The sequence below is a fragment of the Nymphalis io genome, chromosome 4 (genome assembly GCF_905147045.1).
Source record: "Nymphalis io chromosome 4, ilAglIoxx1.1, whole genome shotgun sequence".
NCBI lineage: Eukaryota > Metazoa > Arthropoda > Insecta > Lepidoptera > Nymphalidae > Nymphalis > Nymphalis io.
In genome coordinates, this window is record NC_065891.1 from 9,523,557 (window position 1) to 9,541,661 (window position 18,105).

Here is an 18,105-nt window from a genome sequence, read left to right on the forward strand (position 1 = left end):
TTTTGTTCTTTATTTGGTTTCAAGACACGCATATGATATTAATCACGCAACTTTAATATAAAGCACTTAATTATTACTATCTACTTACTCTTTTGGTTAATTACTTATTTGTTTTATTAATGTAAAAATAAATTTATCAAAATATAAATTGTTTCAAGATATAAAGCACTGATATCGTTGGCTATTTTAATAAAAAACAGAATTTCGTAACTGAGACTTTGTTGGGTATACAGTTCCAAGAAACATTTTGACAAGAGCGATTTAAAAACAGATATCTTACAATATAAACTGGCATCCGCTATCTTTGTCACGATCGATTTATACCTGTTTAATACTGCTGTTTCCTTTCCCATTGCCTTTAATTTCATTGGTATTATATGTTGTTCCTTATAACACATTCAAATTTTAGTATTCTTTTCCCAACAATAAATATTAAATAAACACTAAACAGTGTTTGCAATTAAAGTATTTTATTATTAATACAAATACTACTACTAGGTGATACCAATAATTAAATAAATATTGATAATCCCTTTGTTCGTGTCAACGGCACATTTGATATTTTCCATAAGAAAAGGTGACTTGGAAATAAATAGTGTTTGATGTTTCGAAATATATATAACGTAATGTAGTTATAGAGCGAGTATGGTTATAAAATCAAGTGCATCTCTTTAACTAAACATCTATCGCCTTGCTTATAAATTTTGCTAAGCGGGTGATCAGTTAAAAAATTATGTGTCTTTTTCTTCGAATGTCATATCAAAAATGACAGAAAGAGCGAAATCACGGCTTTACTAATAAGTTGCTTAACCGCGGATTAACAAAATAAAGTTCGGCTGATTGGTTAACATTTGTTAGTGTGAACAACTGTTACTGCTCCCGAATGTATAGAATATTATTATTAACGGGCTATCGAATACAAAAATAAACTTCCAACTTGTACTGTTAGACGACTAGGACAGACTTTAAAATATTAGTTTGCGTATAACGAAACTGCCACAAACAATGCACGACAATTGCTATCTAGGCTACTTGAACAATATAAATACTCAATCCGAACAATAACCCTGACGCTGGTAATGTAAATTAAAAAGCTCCTTCAATTAATTATTTTTTTCCTATAATATTACCAATTACTCTTAAAAATGGTAAAAAGGGTAAATTCGAGCCAGAGTACTAAATTACCACTGTCGAAACGACGAGTGTAAAATTGTAACAAGTAGAACGGACAGTTGTCACGCAAAAAAATATCCTGTGACAATATTATATATCTCACGCTTATTTCGTTTATTTCCTTTGTGTTCTGTTAATTGAATTAATTATGATTGAACGCTGTTGTATTGCTATCGCTATAGTGCTGTCGCAAAGTTCGCTTCGATGATTCAATTTGTTAGTTCCTGCAATTTATAATAACATTTTCTTATTATGAGCCTACAACCTCGAATAATATAAATACATTTTATTATTTTGCACAAACACGGTTTTTTTGTTATATAAAATATTTTGTTAAACATAAATTATACGTAATACGAAAGTGTTTATGCGCAAAAGCTATCATAAAAAAACTCTTTACGGGCTCTTTGTTATCAAAATCAAATCGGACCAATTACTGAGTTCCACTTGTGTAAACCCAGTTAACAATTTTAAGCCGCTAACACAGTACGTTTAACGTTTCCATAAACAGGCCAACCTCATTTTTTATGCACTACCCCGAGTAATTTTCTTTCACGCGAACCTTTGTTTCAATTTATTTCTGCTTGACCCAGCTTATTAACTATGTAGGTAGGTAGATACAACGCTTTAATGAATTTTGTTGTGAGTTTTCTTGTTTAAGAATGAAATAAAAGATTAATTTGAGAGTACCATTGTTGTGGGTAGGTATATTACCGAACAAAGTTGATAGCATTCTTGTCAATGTTGACCTCGAATGGAATTCTGGCCTGAATTCTTACGTACGGTTCAATATCGATAATAGATAATTCTAATTCCTAACGGGATCTTCTAATGTTATTGCTTGGAAAATATTTCTAATAGTTTAAGTGCTTTCGTTTATATCTAATAATACAAATGAAAAGTTCATATCAGCAACTTTCTAGTCACGGCGCGTAGATATTTAATGATTTCTTGGTGTTTCTGAATTGGGCTCTACTTTCTGTTAATTAGTTATTGAAAAATTCTGTCACTTTTCTCGCATTTCAAGAATAAATTATGAAAATAATGGTTTGCCTAATTTCTTTCATTAGATTATTCATTGGAATTTTAATATATTCTGTATAAACGATACTTTTTTATATTTTCAGCATTTCAAAAAGCCTTTGCGTCGCTAGCAACTGAAGTTCCACCTTCTCACCCAGCAGCGGCGCACTTGCGAGTTCCGCGAGGACTTAAAGGACCTCATCATATTTTTGAATGCCGTCGAACCAACATTATGGGTTCATTAGTACAAGATGCTTCTCCGTTCCTTTTTCCATGCACAATCGAATATTCTCTCATCTGTGCAGCCATATTGTACGTCATGTGGAAAAATATCTCCAAGTATCCATCGAAAGATGTTGCAGAAGCTATAGCCAAAGCTCGTCTATTAGAAGGATTGGCTTACAAGAAATCACCTCATTTATACAGCGTCGACTGTGCCAGAGCTCATAAAGGTTTATTTTTTGGAATTTTAGTTCTAGTTCTTACAATTATATCGCTAATTTTGTTCTTCGTTCTTATATCGAGAAAAGAATATGCTACATTAGCAGTGGTCGAAGTCAATGTTTGCGAGCTGGTGTTATACGCAATGACGACATTAGCCAGCTTAGCGGGAATGGTATGCGTTCGAAACCTAAAGTACGACGGAAACAGGAATTTGGAACTTGACAACATACTCCTCGTTGGAGCTCAAACTGGAATGTTCATCTATGGAACGTTCACAATAATTGGCGGACATTTTACAATAGAAAAAAATACAATTCTCATATTGATAACGGCTTTATCATCATTGGTTCAAACCACATGTCAGACGATGTTTATATTGGATGCCAGTCGGAGATCAGCAAAAACTCCGGAGCAATTACGCAAAAAACCTGGAAGGGAAATTGTTACGTTCCTACTCGTGACCAACTTGGCAATGTGGGCAATTAATACTTTGGAGAAATCTAGGGCAGAATCACATCCTGTTCAATTGCATTTCTACGGCCTCTGGGCATGGACGATCATAACGCACGTTTCGATGCCTCTGGCGATATTTTACCGATTCCACTCCACGGTGTGTTTGTGTGAAATATGGAAACGGGCGTACAAAATGAAACCCGCTTACATGTAGCGAACGGCGCCAAAGATTTGGATTGAATCATATTACTTTTGATCTGAACACTGAACGTAGAAAAGTGGCGTAGATAGATGTTAGTGCCATAAAGTTTATAGATATTTGTATAGGAATAAAGTCATGTAATAGTATTTAATATTAACAGCTACTTTGAGATGAAAATGTATGTACATCATTTGTTTATACATGGTGTGCACTTAAACTAGCGCTTGTATTTGTTCTGAAGTTGACTGCTATAATGTTAAGTTATTGTATTTAGATATTTTAATGTGTTATTTATTTGTAGCTCTATGAAACGCTTTAACTACCTTAGCGGACGTATGTTGATAATGGACGCAGTATTTCTCAATTAGACGGGTTGGATTATATTACTTTTAGCGCTTAATGGTTTTGATGTTGTTTTCTTCATTTTTATCGTTATTAGTAGAGGAGTAATTAAATCCTTGTGTTCATTTTGTCACACTATTTAGGTAAACTTAGATTAATTAGTGTAGCGACGTATGTTTAGATACCCTCACATTCCACATACATTACAGATTATCTGTATAACATTAATATTCATGCATTCACGTTTCAAATAAAAAGTCTTCCAATAGGTTATATTTTATAAATTACTTTCACATACTTTCACTGTCATATTTGCTTTACAATTTTTTTTGTCAAAGGTATTTAATATATTACGCTTGTGTCCTTATTTATAGTTTTTTTTTAATTAAAATCATTTTATACTTCAAAACACTGTATTAAGTATCACAAAAAATATAATGCCAAGTGTATTTATTGAAACTATAAGATATTTTAAAGGACACATGCAAATAATTCTTATTAGGTACAGTGGGAACAATAATATCGACCTAACAATATTTTTTTGAAGGCTTTTGACTAAAAGTAAATGTAGTAATTTTTGTAATCAATCGATTGGCGCGTCCAGTCTGATCAAATATTAAAGATTTTGTAGCGATATTTTTGCGATATAAATGTAGAATCAGTATTTTGGATAAATTTATAAAATCGTAGCAATACCTACTTGAATGGACCCAGTAGTTAGGCGGAAAGTGACACCAAGTTTTTTATAATCTGTAGGAAATATTGGAGCTTATGAAATAGTATGATTCTGTAACGTTTTTTGATAATGATAAAATTAAAAACACCAATTTTATAGCAAATAGTCTTAGTTATTTCGTCCAGTTTTACTTTTATATATTTTATATTCAATCGAAAAATTACTCAACGTTAATGGTTCTATCGGAATAATGTTAGATTCATAGACTTTGACGGTTCGTTCCATATATTTGATAATGTTAGCAATTATCTATTTTGAAAAATAGGATTTGTCTAATATAAATAAGTAAAAATAAATTTATGGCTCAGTTTTTCTTCTTGGTTCTTCAATTTTTTAAGCACAATTAAACATGTTTACTGTTTCTGTCATGTTTACTGCACGTTTACTTGTTAGCGGGATTTTTCGACTTGAAAAATAAAATGTGGTCGAATGATGGCTTGTGTAATTTAAAGCATTTTAAAAAAAATACATATATTTGGAAAATATAATCGTAATTATAACAAATATCAATGTTATTTTTATATGTGTATTCCTATAAATGAAGTTATGTTAATATATTTTAAGTTCGATATTGATTTTTATTGAAAAATTTTGAAGATGACGGAGGCCATGGATTTATTGACATACATATTTTAAAATTTTTTAGCATCTAAATAAATTTTAACTACAACAAAATATGTATTGCTCAATTTACTTATATAATATTTAACGTTCTGGCTTATAAGTATAAGACAAATAATAACTTTTACTCGCATTTCTTTTAACTTTTTATAATATTTGTATCATATATAAAACCGGTACAAAGGTATATTTAGTGGAAAAAGTTTTATTATTAATGTATTTGTAATTTCTTTGTAAGAATGTTTATAATTTTCAATTATAAAAAAAATGCTATAATGACATTAAGACATGTTCGTATAATATAATATGCTAAATAATATTAAGACATGTTCGTATAATATAATAAAACAGCTTTAAATGAATTTTTGATAATTATTTATTTGATGAGCATTAATTTGTAACGATCATTATTTTATTGCTTAAGATTGCGACTCATTGTTATGGCGTTTTATTTATTATAAGCATTTCCAATGATGTTTAACAGTTATATTTTAAGAAATAAACCAATAGCCAGATCTAGTATTTATTTATTTATAAAAATAATAAGATTTATTATTAAATGAAAGAAATATAAAAATTAGATGACAATGGAATGAATTATATTTGAGTATTTTTTTATTTATAAAACATTACTTTTATCAACACAAATATTACGCAGAAATAACTTTTACTGCATCACAAAAATAATCGCGCAGGTATTATATAAACTATATTTTAATATTAAATTAATACATTTTGCTAATTAATAATACATTGAGTAAATACTATGCGAGCTATATTATTATGTTTCTTATAATAAATGTTTCATATTTTTGTTATTATATAAAGTTAAAATTTTATTATTAATCTTTTTTTTTTTTGTTTTATGTATGCAAACTTTAAAATAATATGTCCTATGTTCTAATAAAAGCGGTTGGAGATTAAGAGCTGAAAATCGAGCTCAGTGGCGTGTCATTGGAGAGACCTATGTCCAGCAGTGGACACGAAAAGGGCGATGATGACGATGATGTTCTAATATAAATATCGCATATTATATATTATTATGGTACTACTAAAAGTAATTATAGACTTTTCAGTTTTATATATTTTTTTATTAAAATTTAATTTATTTTCCAAAATACACCAAATAACTATGCGTTATGCCTTTTATATTTAAGTCTAAAATTTGTATTATTAAATATTTTCAAACTATTTAGTTTAAAGTGATAGTGATACTAGAGTAAAGTTTTTCGATTATATATTTGTATACTATTTATTTGTTTAGGCGATATTGTGGATAGCTGTAAGAATATCTTCTTGGATGTTTAACGTTTACAAGCAAATAAACTTTCTTTGAAATTATCTCGAAATCGTGTTTTATATTTCGAATACAAATATAGTGTTACACAAACAGTAAAAAAAGACTAACCTCTATTTTCACAATAGCTGATCAAACATCAGATTAATCAATTTGATTTTTATCTTAATGGTCAACCAATCAGCTTAGTATTTAAACAGATTGGTCAATATATGTTTGCTAATCATTTCTGAAACTGTCGATGAGGAAGAGAATTGATAAATTATTCATGTTAACTATATCATGACTATTAACAAAGACATTATTTAGAGTAGTGAATACTACTCTAAACTTTTCTATTCATATATAGATATATAATTAGATAAATTAGTCATATCATACATGGAGATATCTAATTATATTTAGATATATATATATATTATTAGATAAAATGTTCTGATGAAACTTTCTGGATTTTGCAATTAATTAAAGCTGATTTTAAAATCATAGATTTATTTATTAAATAAATATATTTTTTCTATTTATAAATATATAAAATATAAATTCAAAGTCGCTCAGCGTGCTATGGAGCGAGCTAAGCTCGGAGTATCTTTGAAGGATAAGATCAGAAATGAGATTAGCCGGAAAAGAACCGGAGTCACCGATATAGCTTGCAAAATTAGCAGGCTGAAATAGCAGTGGGCTGGTCACGTATGTCATAGGACCGATGGCCGTTGGAGCAGACGAGTTCTAGAGTGGATACCGGTCTAACCCCCAAGTCAGGTGTGTCACATAAAAAATAAACATTATAAATTACTAAATATTCTTAAACATCATAGACGCCTACATTTTCATTTCGCGATGAAATATCAAAAGGGTTGACAGGAATAAATTGCTATTTTAGTGATAATAACGCCAATTTTTGTATCATTTTTTTCTGCATAGTTTATTGTTTCATTTGTCTCGAATTGTATTATATTTTAAATAACTTTTAATTAACTTTAAGATAAGCACTACATAAGAATGAACGAAATATATGTTACGGTTCTAGTCTAAGCTTAATAATGAAATTAGCTTTTGGCAGGCCATGTAGCCTTCATTTATTAATGAAAGAACATTGTCAACATGTTTAAATACACTGAAAACGCGATGGTTATTTCGAGTCTAATAACTAATCTCTCTCTATATCTCAAATATTTTTGAATTCAAATTGGCAGGTCGATCGAAAATGAAATGCATGAAATTATATATTCTAGCTTCTTGTTAAAAATAAATAAATATGTATTTCAGTTTCGAACGAAAAATAAAAGCATACGTATTTGTTCGTCGTACGGGAGATCTGATCTGCTTGAAATTTAATATTTGTGTTTCTTGATTGAACTCATAATCATGAATTTAAAGTTTTTTGAAATTCCACCCAATCAATCAATCAACAGCCAATCGTTGTCCATTGCAGAACATAGGCCTCTCCCAAGGTGCGCCAAAGCTCCCTGTCCTCCGCCTTCCGCATCCAGTTGGTGCCCGCCACCTTCTTAAGGTCATCGGTCCACCTGGCTGGAGGGCGCCCTACGCTGCGCTTGCCGATTCCCGGTCTCCACTCTAGGACTCGTCTGCTCCAACGGCCATCGGTCCTACGACATACGTGACCAGCCCACTGCCACTTCAGCCTGCTAATTTTGCAAGCTATGTCGGTGACTCCGGTTCTTTTCCGGATAATCTCATTTCTGATCTTATCCTTCAAAGATACTCCGAGCATAGCTCACTCCATAGCACGCTGAGCGACTTTGAATTTGTGGACTAGTCCCGCAGTTAGTGTCCACGTTTCGGCACCGTATGTCATGGCAGGTAAGACGCATTGGTTGAAGACTTTCGTCTTCAAACATTGCGGTATAGACGACTTGAGGACTTGACGAAGGTTGCCAAATGCTGCCCATCCCAAGCGAATTCTTCGATCGGCTTCCTTCTCGAAGTTATTCCTACCGACTTGTATTATCTGTCCTAGGTAGGTATATTCACTAACAACTTCGAGAGGTTTCCCCTCGACGTATATCGGTCCCGGCACGACATGCCTATTGAACATGACCTTGGTCTTGTCCAAGTTTATACCGAGACCGACACACCGGGAAGACTCGCCTAGGCTACGCAGCATTTCGGTGAGTTGTTCCAGCGACTCTGCTATGATGACGATATCGTCGGCAAATCGAAGGTGTGAGATGTACTCGCCGTTTACATTGACTCCATACCTAGTCCAATCCAGCGTCTTGAAAACGTCTTCCAACGCGTTGGTGAACAGTTTTGGGGATATTACATTCCCCTGTCTCACCCCTCTGCGCAGTTGGATCGCCTTCGTCTTACAGTCCTGGATGTGGACAGTCATTGTAGCGGCGTTGTACAGACATCTCAGTACCTCGATATATCTCCAATCGATATGACATCTCTGCAATGAGTCGAGCACTGCCCAGGTTTCGATGGAGTCGAAGGCTTTCTCGTAATCCACATATGCCATACACAGCGGCTGATTGTACTCTTCGGTCTTCTGCACAATCTGCCGAACAATATGGATGTGGTCCACGGTGCTGTAGCCTGATCGAAAGCCGGCTTGCTCTGGGGGCTGGAACTCGTCAAGTCGTCTGGCGAGATGGTTCGTGACGACTCTTGAGAACAGCTTATACACGTGACTCAGGAGGGAGATTGGTCTGTAGTTTTTCAAGAGGGTTTTATCACCTTTCTTGAAAAACAGTACCATCTCACTCCCGCTCCACGTTTCCGGGGTCTTGTCATGTTGGATGACGGAATTAAAGAGGCTTGCTAGCTCTTTCAGGACCGGAGTCCCGCCTGCCTTAAGCAACTCTGTTGTGATTCCGTCATCTCCCGGAGCTTTGTTGTTTTTAAGCTGTTCTAGAGCCGCCCTAATCTCTCCTTGGTCAACGACCGGGAGCTCCTCGGAGTAATGGCGCATAAGAGGGGCGCGCTGGTCATCAATACTGATTCCCACCGGTTTATCCGATCTTGATGAGAACAACTGCCCATAAAACCTCTCTACTTCTCCGACAATCTCAGGCCTAGAGGTAACGACCCCATTTTCAGTTTTAAGTTTTGTCAGACGCGGCCTCCCAAACTTGCGAGCGAACACTTTCGATCCCCGATTTTGCTCAATCGCAGCCTTGATTGTACGGGTATTGGAGCGTCGGAGATCGCGTCGCGTCAGCGTTTTTATTATTCGATTTAAGGCCTTATCTGACAAAAACGATGGTAGTTCTTGTCGTTTTCTCATGAGCTCGAGTGTCTCAGCAGAGAGTTTTGGTGCGTTGTCTCTTCTCTGTGGCGGAAAACACTTGCGGGATGTGTTTTGCAGTGTTTTGACCAGCGTGTCGGTTCTCTCATCAATGCTGCTTATGATTTCCAACGCGGTGAATTGATTTTGAAGTTCCATTTGGAACTTTTCGGAGCCTTGAGCAGCTTGGAGCATGGTAGGTCGGAGAGTAGACCTCATCATTCTCGATCTTTCGGCTTTTAAGTTGATATTTAGAGTGCCTCGAACCAAGCGGTGATCACTTCCGGTATTAAACTTGTTGATCACTGAAACATCTCTAAATATGTGCCTTTTATTCGAAATGATAAAGTCTATCACGTTATCGGGGCTTCGCCAGGTCCACCTCCTCTGAGGCTTCTTTTGAAAGAAAGAATTCATCAAAAAAAGCCCCTGCGCTTCGAGAAAGTTTACCAGCATTTGCCCCCTGTGATTTCTGCAGCCCAAGCCGTAAGGTCCGACTTTCGATTCACCGCTATTCTGTACTCCCACTTTAGCATTAAAGTCTCCCATAACAACATTGTAGTGGGCCTTCGAGGTGTCGTTGAGGGCCTTTGCGATGTCCTCGTACATCGCTTCGACCACATCATCAGAGTATGTCGAAGTTGGCGCATATACCTGTACGACCTTCAGGGAGTACCTGTCGGAAAGTTTTAGGACAAGGTACGCTACCCGGTTCGACACACTACTGATTTCCACAATGCTGCTAATGAGATCCTTTTTGACTAGAAAACCGACACCACCCTGGGAGAGGTTATCACCTTCGCGGAAGTAGAGTAAGTTACCGGACTCTAGAGTTATCGTGTCCTCCCCCTGTCTTCGGACTTCAGATAACCCCAGTATATGCCAGTTTATATGACTTAACTCTACTTCTAATTCGGCGAGGTGATGGTCCAGCCTCATCGAGCGTCCATTATACGTTGCCATGTGCAGTCGTTTTATACGGTAGCCTGCCGTGAACCGGTGATTCTTAGCACCCCCTGCCCTGCCGATACCGCGACCGCTACCTTGGTCGGGCCTAGCAGGCTTGCCGGTAACTGGGGGCCTTTTTTTGGGCGCATCTGCCATTAAGGGAGGGGTTTGCCCATACTCGCCGCGCTGGGCAGGCGTGTTGGCGAGCGCAGTATGATGGTAAGATGTTTATGGGAGGGGGACGCTGCTGCCCATCCCCCCTTTTCCCCGTCCCTCAGTCGCCTCTTACGACACCCACGGGATGAGATTGGGGGAGTACTATTCTAAGCCGGTTCTCCACGGCAATTCCACCCAAGCGAGTGCAATTGTTTTTTATTTTTGTTTTGAAGTTTTGAAACGTTTGTCGAATCGAAATCGACATATTCGCTAAGAAAACTGCTCCAATGCGAGTTGTTGGAATACACATGTGACAGAATACCAGTGAAACGGACACATGCAGATTTCCTCCCGATGTTTTCCTTCACCGTCACGAGATGAATTATAACACAATTTAAACACATGAAAATTCAGTGGTGCTTGCCCTGGCTTGAACCCACGATCGTAGGTTAAGATTCACGCTTTCTTACCACTGGGCCATCTCGGCTTATTTCATTAGATCAGAATATTCATTCGAATTTCAAAGAATATAGTTCCCTCTTAAAGTGTGCTTCTTCATGACAATCAATAAGTCTCAAGGCAGTCATTAAAAATGTCCGGCATTGATTTTAGTGGAGACTGTTCTCACATAGACAGTTTTTATATTCCAGGGTGAGCTTTGCGAGCTTTGAGACTTAGCAATTTCAGCCCCGAAAGAAAACACCGCAAACGTAATTTACAATGAGATGCTTCCGTTATTAATTATAAATGAAGTTTTCAGGGAGTTAAATAGGTTCGTAAAACGAACTAAGTATTTTTAAATAAAAAATATTTGCACGTTTGCTCATTTACAGCATTAACTATATTTAAGTGGCCCAACAAATGGCCGCAACATATTTATAACAACAAAAATATGTATGTTTTTATAACTTTTGATAGACTTAACCGACTTTGATAAAATAAAGACTAAACGGAACCTTGAAATACTTCTTATTACAATTCAGTTAATTCAATGTGTAATTTGTTGCCGTTTTAAAGATTAGTCCGGACAATTAGACAGACAAAAATAAAAATAAAGATTGTTTTCGTAACTCACAAATAGCCATATTAACTTTTGATACAACAGACAAACACTTCAATTTTATTTTTTTCTATGGAGTATGGATAATGTAATTTGTACCCACGTATACGCGATATTCGCAGTAATAGCGATCTCATCACGACAGTTAAAATACATGCTTTCAGCTTATAAAAATATCTAATCCTAAAATCTCAACCGTAAAATCCTTACATAATATTATAAGAAAAGGCTAATGGTGTTATTAGGATCTTATCTTACGGTTAATATGTAGTGTGGAGCGTAATATTCTTTTTGATAAGCTGAAGTTATTTTTTCTTGTACAAACACATTAAGATAAACCGGTAGGGTTTTTTTTTCTTTTTAATCTAAAAATAAGTCTAACTGCATAGTTTTACTTCAATATTTTATTGATATTTTTTTTTGATAATTTTAACTGACATGTGAGGTTGGTAATTTTTTTTTTATATACTTTTTTTACTTATATATTATTACTCTGTGTGAGCATTTTTTTCTTTGTAATTTCTTTTATAGAGATCTTTTATATATCAAATTATACAGATGTGTTAAGTTTAAAACAAACAAGAGAGCGTAGAATAGTAAATTTGACGTCAAATATTTAAATCAAGACAATGAATATCAGTTTGTAATGAGATTAATCGAGTTCTTGAGATGATAAATATGTCAATATATATAACTTTTCTATTAAATAAAACACACTGTTTTATTGCTTTTGACAGGAGATGTGGTTCATTATTCGCTCAGAGAATCGGAATTTCGATTCAACGGGACAATACTGCTAGCATTCTTTTATTTTCTTTTATTCATTCCACGCGGTCATGATTTGTTCGATAACTATTTTTAATATTGCTTTATATATGTATATTTATTTTAGTACTTTGTGTCATATAATTATTATGTAAATAAAATTGATAACCTTTCAACAAGAAAAGTGCTGATTAAATAATAATAAAAATTATAAATAATCAAGAGAGATTAGTCAACTGTTGATTTTATAGTGCACATGTGCACTCTATTCTCTAGCTCTCATAATCCGATGGGACGGCAATCCGACACGACCGGAAATAATTCAGGCACAGGACCGGCTTTACGTGCTTTCCAAGGCACGGGAGTGTACATACTTTCAAGACTCCAGGCTGCTACTGAGATTTTCTCTGGCAGAAAAACCCAATAACTTTTCATTGGTTCGACCTCGGAATTAAACCCAGGACCTCCGAGTCTGCAGCCTTACATCTAGCCACTAGACCAACGAGGCAGTCGCTGATTAAATATGACCTATTTGTACCCGTAAGTTATATTTGAATTGAATTTTATAGCTCATGTGCTAGAGCAATTTGATCTTTTTATAAGTTTAAATCATGAATTTCCATGAATGAATCGATACACACAAATTCGATTGAGATTAAGTGTATTCAAACATTGAAATCTTGAACGCGTAATCTGGTTCTATTGACCTTATTTCAAACGGTATTGAATGTCGATTTATTAGGGCTGTCTCATAGGTACTATGAGTGATTGAAGAAAAGAATGCATCTAAATTTTACTTTTTGTCATATATTAATGGCTGTTGTTATTATAAAAAATGTAGCTTCAAATAAAACGCTTTAACTTATATTAAACAGTATTTTTTTAAATAGTATACTTGAAACATAATTTTTGTTAATTGTTTTTTTGGTGTTCTTTTAGATCTCTCCATACTACAACGAGTAGCGAAATTATTTTTATGAATTTTACAAAATGTAATCACTATGCATACGACCACCACATACGGTTTCTTCACATATATTCTTATACGTATAATAATTAATTACTTTATTTTCTTTTCCATTAGTTAATACAAACACATAGAAACATTATTTTCTATAAAATTTCATAATTCATGCAGTAAGGTGTAAATTTAAAAATCCCAGTTTTTCACTTTGTTTTTCTATTTTCTGACAGATATGTAAAAAAAAAATTAACAACCTGTAAATGTCTCATTGTTGGGTAAAAGAAAGAAGAAGAAGGTTAGCGGATACACATGTATCGGAATTTTGTCAAACACAGAACTCTTCAATTTTTTTTCTTTTATCGCCAAGCAAGAGATGAATTATTAACACAAATTGACACATACAGATAATTATGTGTGTTTGCCTAATGATAATTTTCGTTTTTTCTTTTATGTATTTGTTTTGTCTTGATTTCATATAGTAAAATAATGTAAATAAAAACCCTAGATTTAGATAATACTGCAAACAAATTGTGTACATGATTCTCTTGGGTGTAAATAAAAAATATTATTTTTATATAAAATACTAATCTAATCTAATGGCTAATCTTTGCATGCCCATTTATATTATACTTTTGCATACTCAAGCGGCAGCAGTTCCTTCTACTTCCTCTTAAAGAGATAAAATTCAACTAGGAAAATATAAGTTGATTGAAGGTTAAATTCAATTGCAATATAAACGCTCAGCGTGTTGAAGACCCTGAAGGAATTCTTTGTAGACAGCACAAAGGCGTTACGTGAGCGTATGAATGCCTCTCCTACACATGGGAACCTACTCAGTATAATCATCATACGGGTCTTGATAGAGGATTAAGTTCTTGCAATGCTAATCTTAACTTGCCCATATTTTTAAATTTACGTTTTAAACACTGAATAAAAACATACCGCCTTGCATATTTTGTCACTCTTTCTGACATAATTGATTTAGAATTTGAAAAAAGAACACATAAAATTGTTTAAATAATCATCCATAAACAATATTTATAGGCAAAGTCAACATTGTCACGATATTTTCTTTAGGACCAGTTAAAAGGATTACAATTTACGTAATGTAATATAGCTGTATCGATTTAAACGGCGCACGCTATTGAGCCTCGGGGGTGGCACGACATTTTTTTCGACTTAAACTACAAATAACTAATAAAACGTTAGCGTATTTGAACAAAATATACATTAATTATATATCAAAATCCTTTCCTCGTAAATCGATCTTCTTTGGTGAAAACGGAATTAATATAAGCACAGTAACAGTAACAGCTTGTGAATGTTCCACTGCTGGGCTAAGACCTCCTCTCCTTTTTTTTTTTGAGAAGGTTTAGAGCTTATTCCACCACGCTGCCCCAACGCGGGGTGGTGGAATACACATGTGGCATAATTTCAGTGAAATTTGACTCATGCAGGTTTTCTCATGATGTTTTCCTTCACCGTCAAGCACGAGATGAATTATAAACACAATTTAGCACATGAAAATTCACTGGTGCCAGCCCGGGTTTGAACTCACGATTATCGGTTAAGATTCACGCGTTTTAACCACTGGGCCATCTCGGCTTTTTCTATAAGCACACAGGAATATTTACTATCGGTCCAAACATGAATACAGACAGACACGTGCCTTTTTGCGTATTTAATTAATGCAAATATCTAACTTCTTTAGCGGCGTGGAAATGCGGCTTGCGTTATGGGCAGCTTTGCGTCGGGTGGGGATCGGGACTTCACATCACTTTTTTTCATTTGAATTTTTAATTATAAGTTGTTTTTTTTCTGTATATTTAACAATAAATATCATAATATACAAAAAAAAATATTCTTTAGTCAAATAGTTTTTGATCCTGCGCTTGCACTCTCCGGTCGAGTGAGTGAGGTTAGGTTAGGTAACCTAACGATTCATCAGATACAGTGTACAGTGTTTTTTATATTTATCCGAGAAATCCGTAATATGACATATTTAATTTAAATCAAGCTAGCGGCCCGCCCTGATTTCGTCCGGGTTGAACAATTATATCTTGGTAGATATTTTATAGGAAAAAATTTATGCGTTACATTATCGTAAGGATCTCTATTTTTTTTTTTAAATAAGATACTGCCTATGCTACAAGCTGATAATGAAGCTTTCTGTAGATAAATAATTTTTAAAATCGATTTAGTAGTTTTTGGGTTTATCTATCTCAAGCAAACATACAAAAATCAAATCTTATCTCTTTATAACATTACTATAGAAGTATAGAATAAATCTTAAAATAATTATACAAGTGAATCCATATAGAGTCGGCATTAAGTTCAGATCGAGTAGGAAATAATGCTACCGATCTCCCGCCATATGATGTGCAATTGATTTGTCATAAATTATCTATCGCATTTAACTGTCATTCGACTAATTGAAGCACCAGATTTAACCGTAATAAATTGATATATTAATCAGACTGTGACGTAACACTATGTGATGCCAAATATTTGTAAATCATATTTATGAAATTAAATAATATGATGGGTTTAATTTAAAAGCATAAGTTAATTAAAATAAATATCCACAACAAAGAGGAATTATATAAAAGGCACTTATCATTTTAAAATAATTTATTTTATTAGTTCGATTGATTTTTAGCATTTGAAAAATATAACCCAATAATAACATAAAAAAAAACATTGAATGTCAATTTGGTTTTTAAATAGTCGGTCTTTACAATTAAATTACTAGTAGTCGTCGCAGCTTTGCGACATTAAATCCATAAAAACTACACTTTGAACGGATCGATCGGATGAAATTATAGATTGGGGTGTGCAGCGCCGCAATCTTCCTTAAACAGAATTTTACAAAATCTTCTCGTAGCATGTATCTGTTATATAGAACAGGAAGTTCTACTTATTTCACACCTCGACATTATAGCTTTGACTGTTCGTTCAGTTAGTTAGTCAGAGAATATATATATAAAATATATATTAATATAATATGAATCATTACGTACTGTAGTTTATCTGATAGACACTGCACTCGTCGAAATTTCAAGTAATGTACTAGTAGTCGTGTTCTTATATGTCCTGATATGTAATCAAACTAATACATTATTAAAAAAATGATCATTATAGTTTATAAATAAAAGATTACTAAACAAAATTCAAAAAAAGAGAAATATAATATTCCAACGTTATGACAGTATATGTGTCTGTGGGACCATGAATCTGTATTGATACTTTATAGTTTATTGTACACCACACCACAAAGAGAAAAATACAAAACATGTATACTGCCTAAATAAATGTACAATTATGGCGACCTTATCGCTACATAGCGATCTCTTCCAGGCATCCAACGGTGTAAATAATTACAGATTTATATAAGTAAAAACGGCTCAGTGTTTAATATGTTCATTGAATACCAAAATCAATGAAATAATTTGAATGCGAGTGGAATGGCGATCAATATGATGCGCGAGGAGAAGCAATGGCGGATGCGTTGACGCAAATCTACGAAAATAATGGAGGACTTCATCTTAAATTTTTAAAATAATTATAATCAATTATCAAACCTTCGTATTTTATTTGCACGTAACTTGTCAAATAGGTATTGTTATTGGATATCCTGATCAAATAAATTTAAGAAAATACATACTATACTTTATTATTTTTCATAAACCATGTTCAGGCTTTATATTTTCTTCTACATATATATCTTAACTTAAACCTAAGAAAACAACGACAAAACTTATTTTTATTTTTATTGAACAAAAAAAAACTAAGAATTCAAAGCAAACAGTTTTAACAACTAAATATAAAATATATTTTATGTTTTCTATATCAATTAGAAATAATTTTTAAAAATAATACCTTATCTAGATTAATTTAGTTCATTTCATTTATACAATGCATCTTCACTGCATCTAACCCACGTTTGATATTGCGCACCCTATATTATTACACTAATATTCCTGTGCAATTCACACATCGTCCACAAAGTTCAATTTCAAGTAAAAATATTTATAATTTGACGATTTCTTTAAAAAAATGTTCGCCTCAGAAATGGAAAAGATAATAATATATATTACTACACACAGATTGGGAAACTTTGCACAGACTACGGATAACTGATAAGAATACTCATATTAATAACACATAGATATGATGTATTCATGTTTAGATTATTAATATTATAAGATTTATATGTATATATTAATAATATAGGAATATGTGGTTATCCAATATATTTTTATTAATTTTAATTTAATATTGTTTATTAATTCATGTCTTTTTTTAATAGTCAAACAATCCTAAAGTGGATTGCTGAATAGGAATTAAACATATTTTTTAATTGGAATAAAAAAAACTAACAAACGGTTATTATTACCTATGTACCATATAATTACGTTAATAAAGGCGACACTGCTTTCATTTCGTGGTATTTAGACCACGTCTTCAGGTCTTTTCGATCTAGTTCATAATATCACAGAAAAAGTTACAATTTATAAGTGATTCTATGGTATTTATAATTGCAACTTTTTAGTCATTATAACATTAATTAAAAATTTCTTTTCTATTAAATTATAGTATTATAAGGTATCATATCTAATAATTATATTTACAATGTGTAGGCACTTAATTAAAAATTCTTATACTGTA

At 33.3% G+C, this 18,105-nt stretch overlaps 2 protein-coding genes across 3 annotated transcripts in view; one reads left to right on the forward strand and one right to left on the reverse strand.

Moving 5' to 3' along the window:
• LOC126781832 (proton channel OtopLc-like) overlaps positions 1 to 5,036 on the forward strand; it is a 56,987-nt gene extending 51,951 nt beyond the window's left edge. Inside the window, exon 9 of one of the 2 annotated variants that reach the window (XM_050506912.1) lies at positions 2,301 to 5,036. In XM_050506912.1, the coding sequence (XP_050362869.1) occupies positions 2,301 to 3,307 (1,007 nt within the window). In that variant the 3' untranslated portion in view covers positions 3,308 to 5,036. The remainder of the gene's footprint in view (positions 1 to 2,300) is intronic. The other variant, XM_050506913.1, reaches the window with a different exon arrangement.
• The window catches only part of LOC126781823 (sorting nexin-25), a 368,238-nt gene that overhangs the window by 79,433 nt on the left and 270,700 nt on the right, over positions 1 to 18,105 (reverse strand). The window lies entirely within an intron of this gene.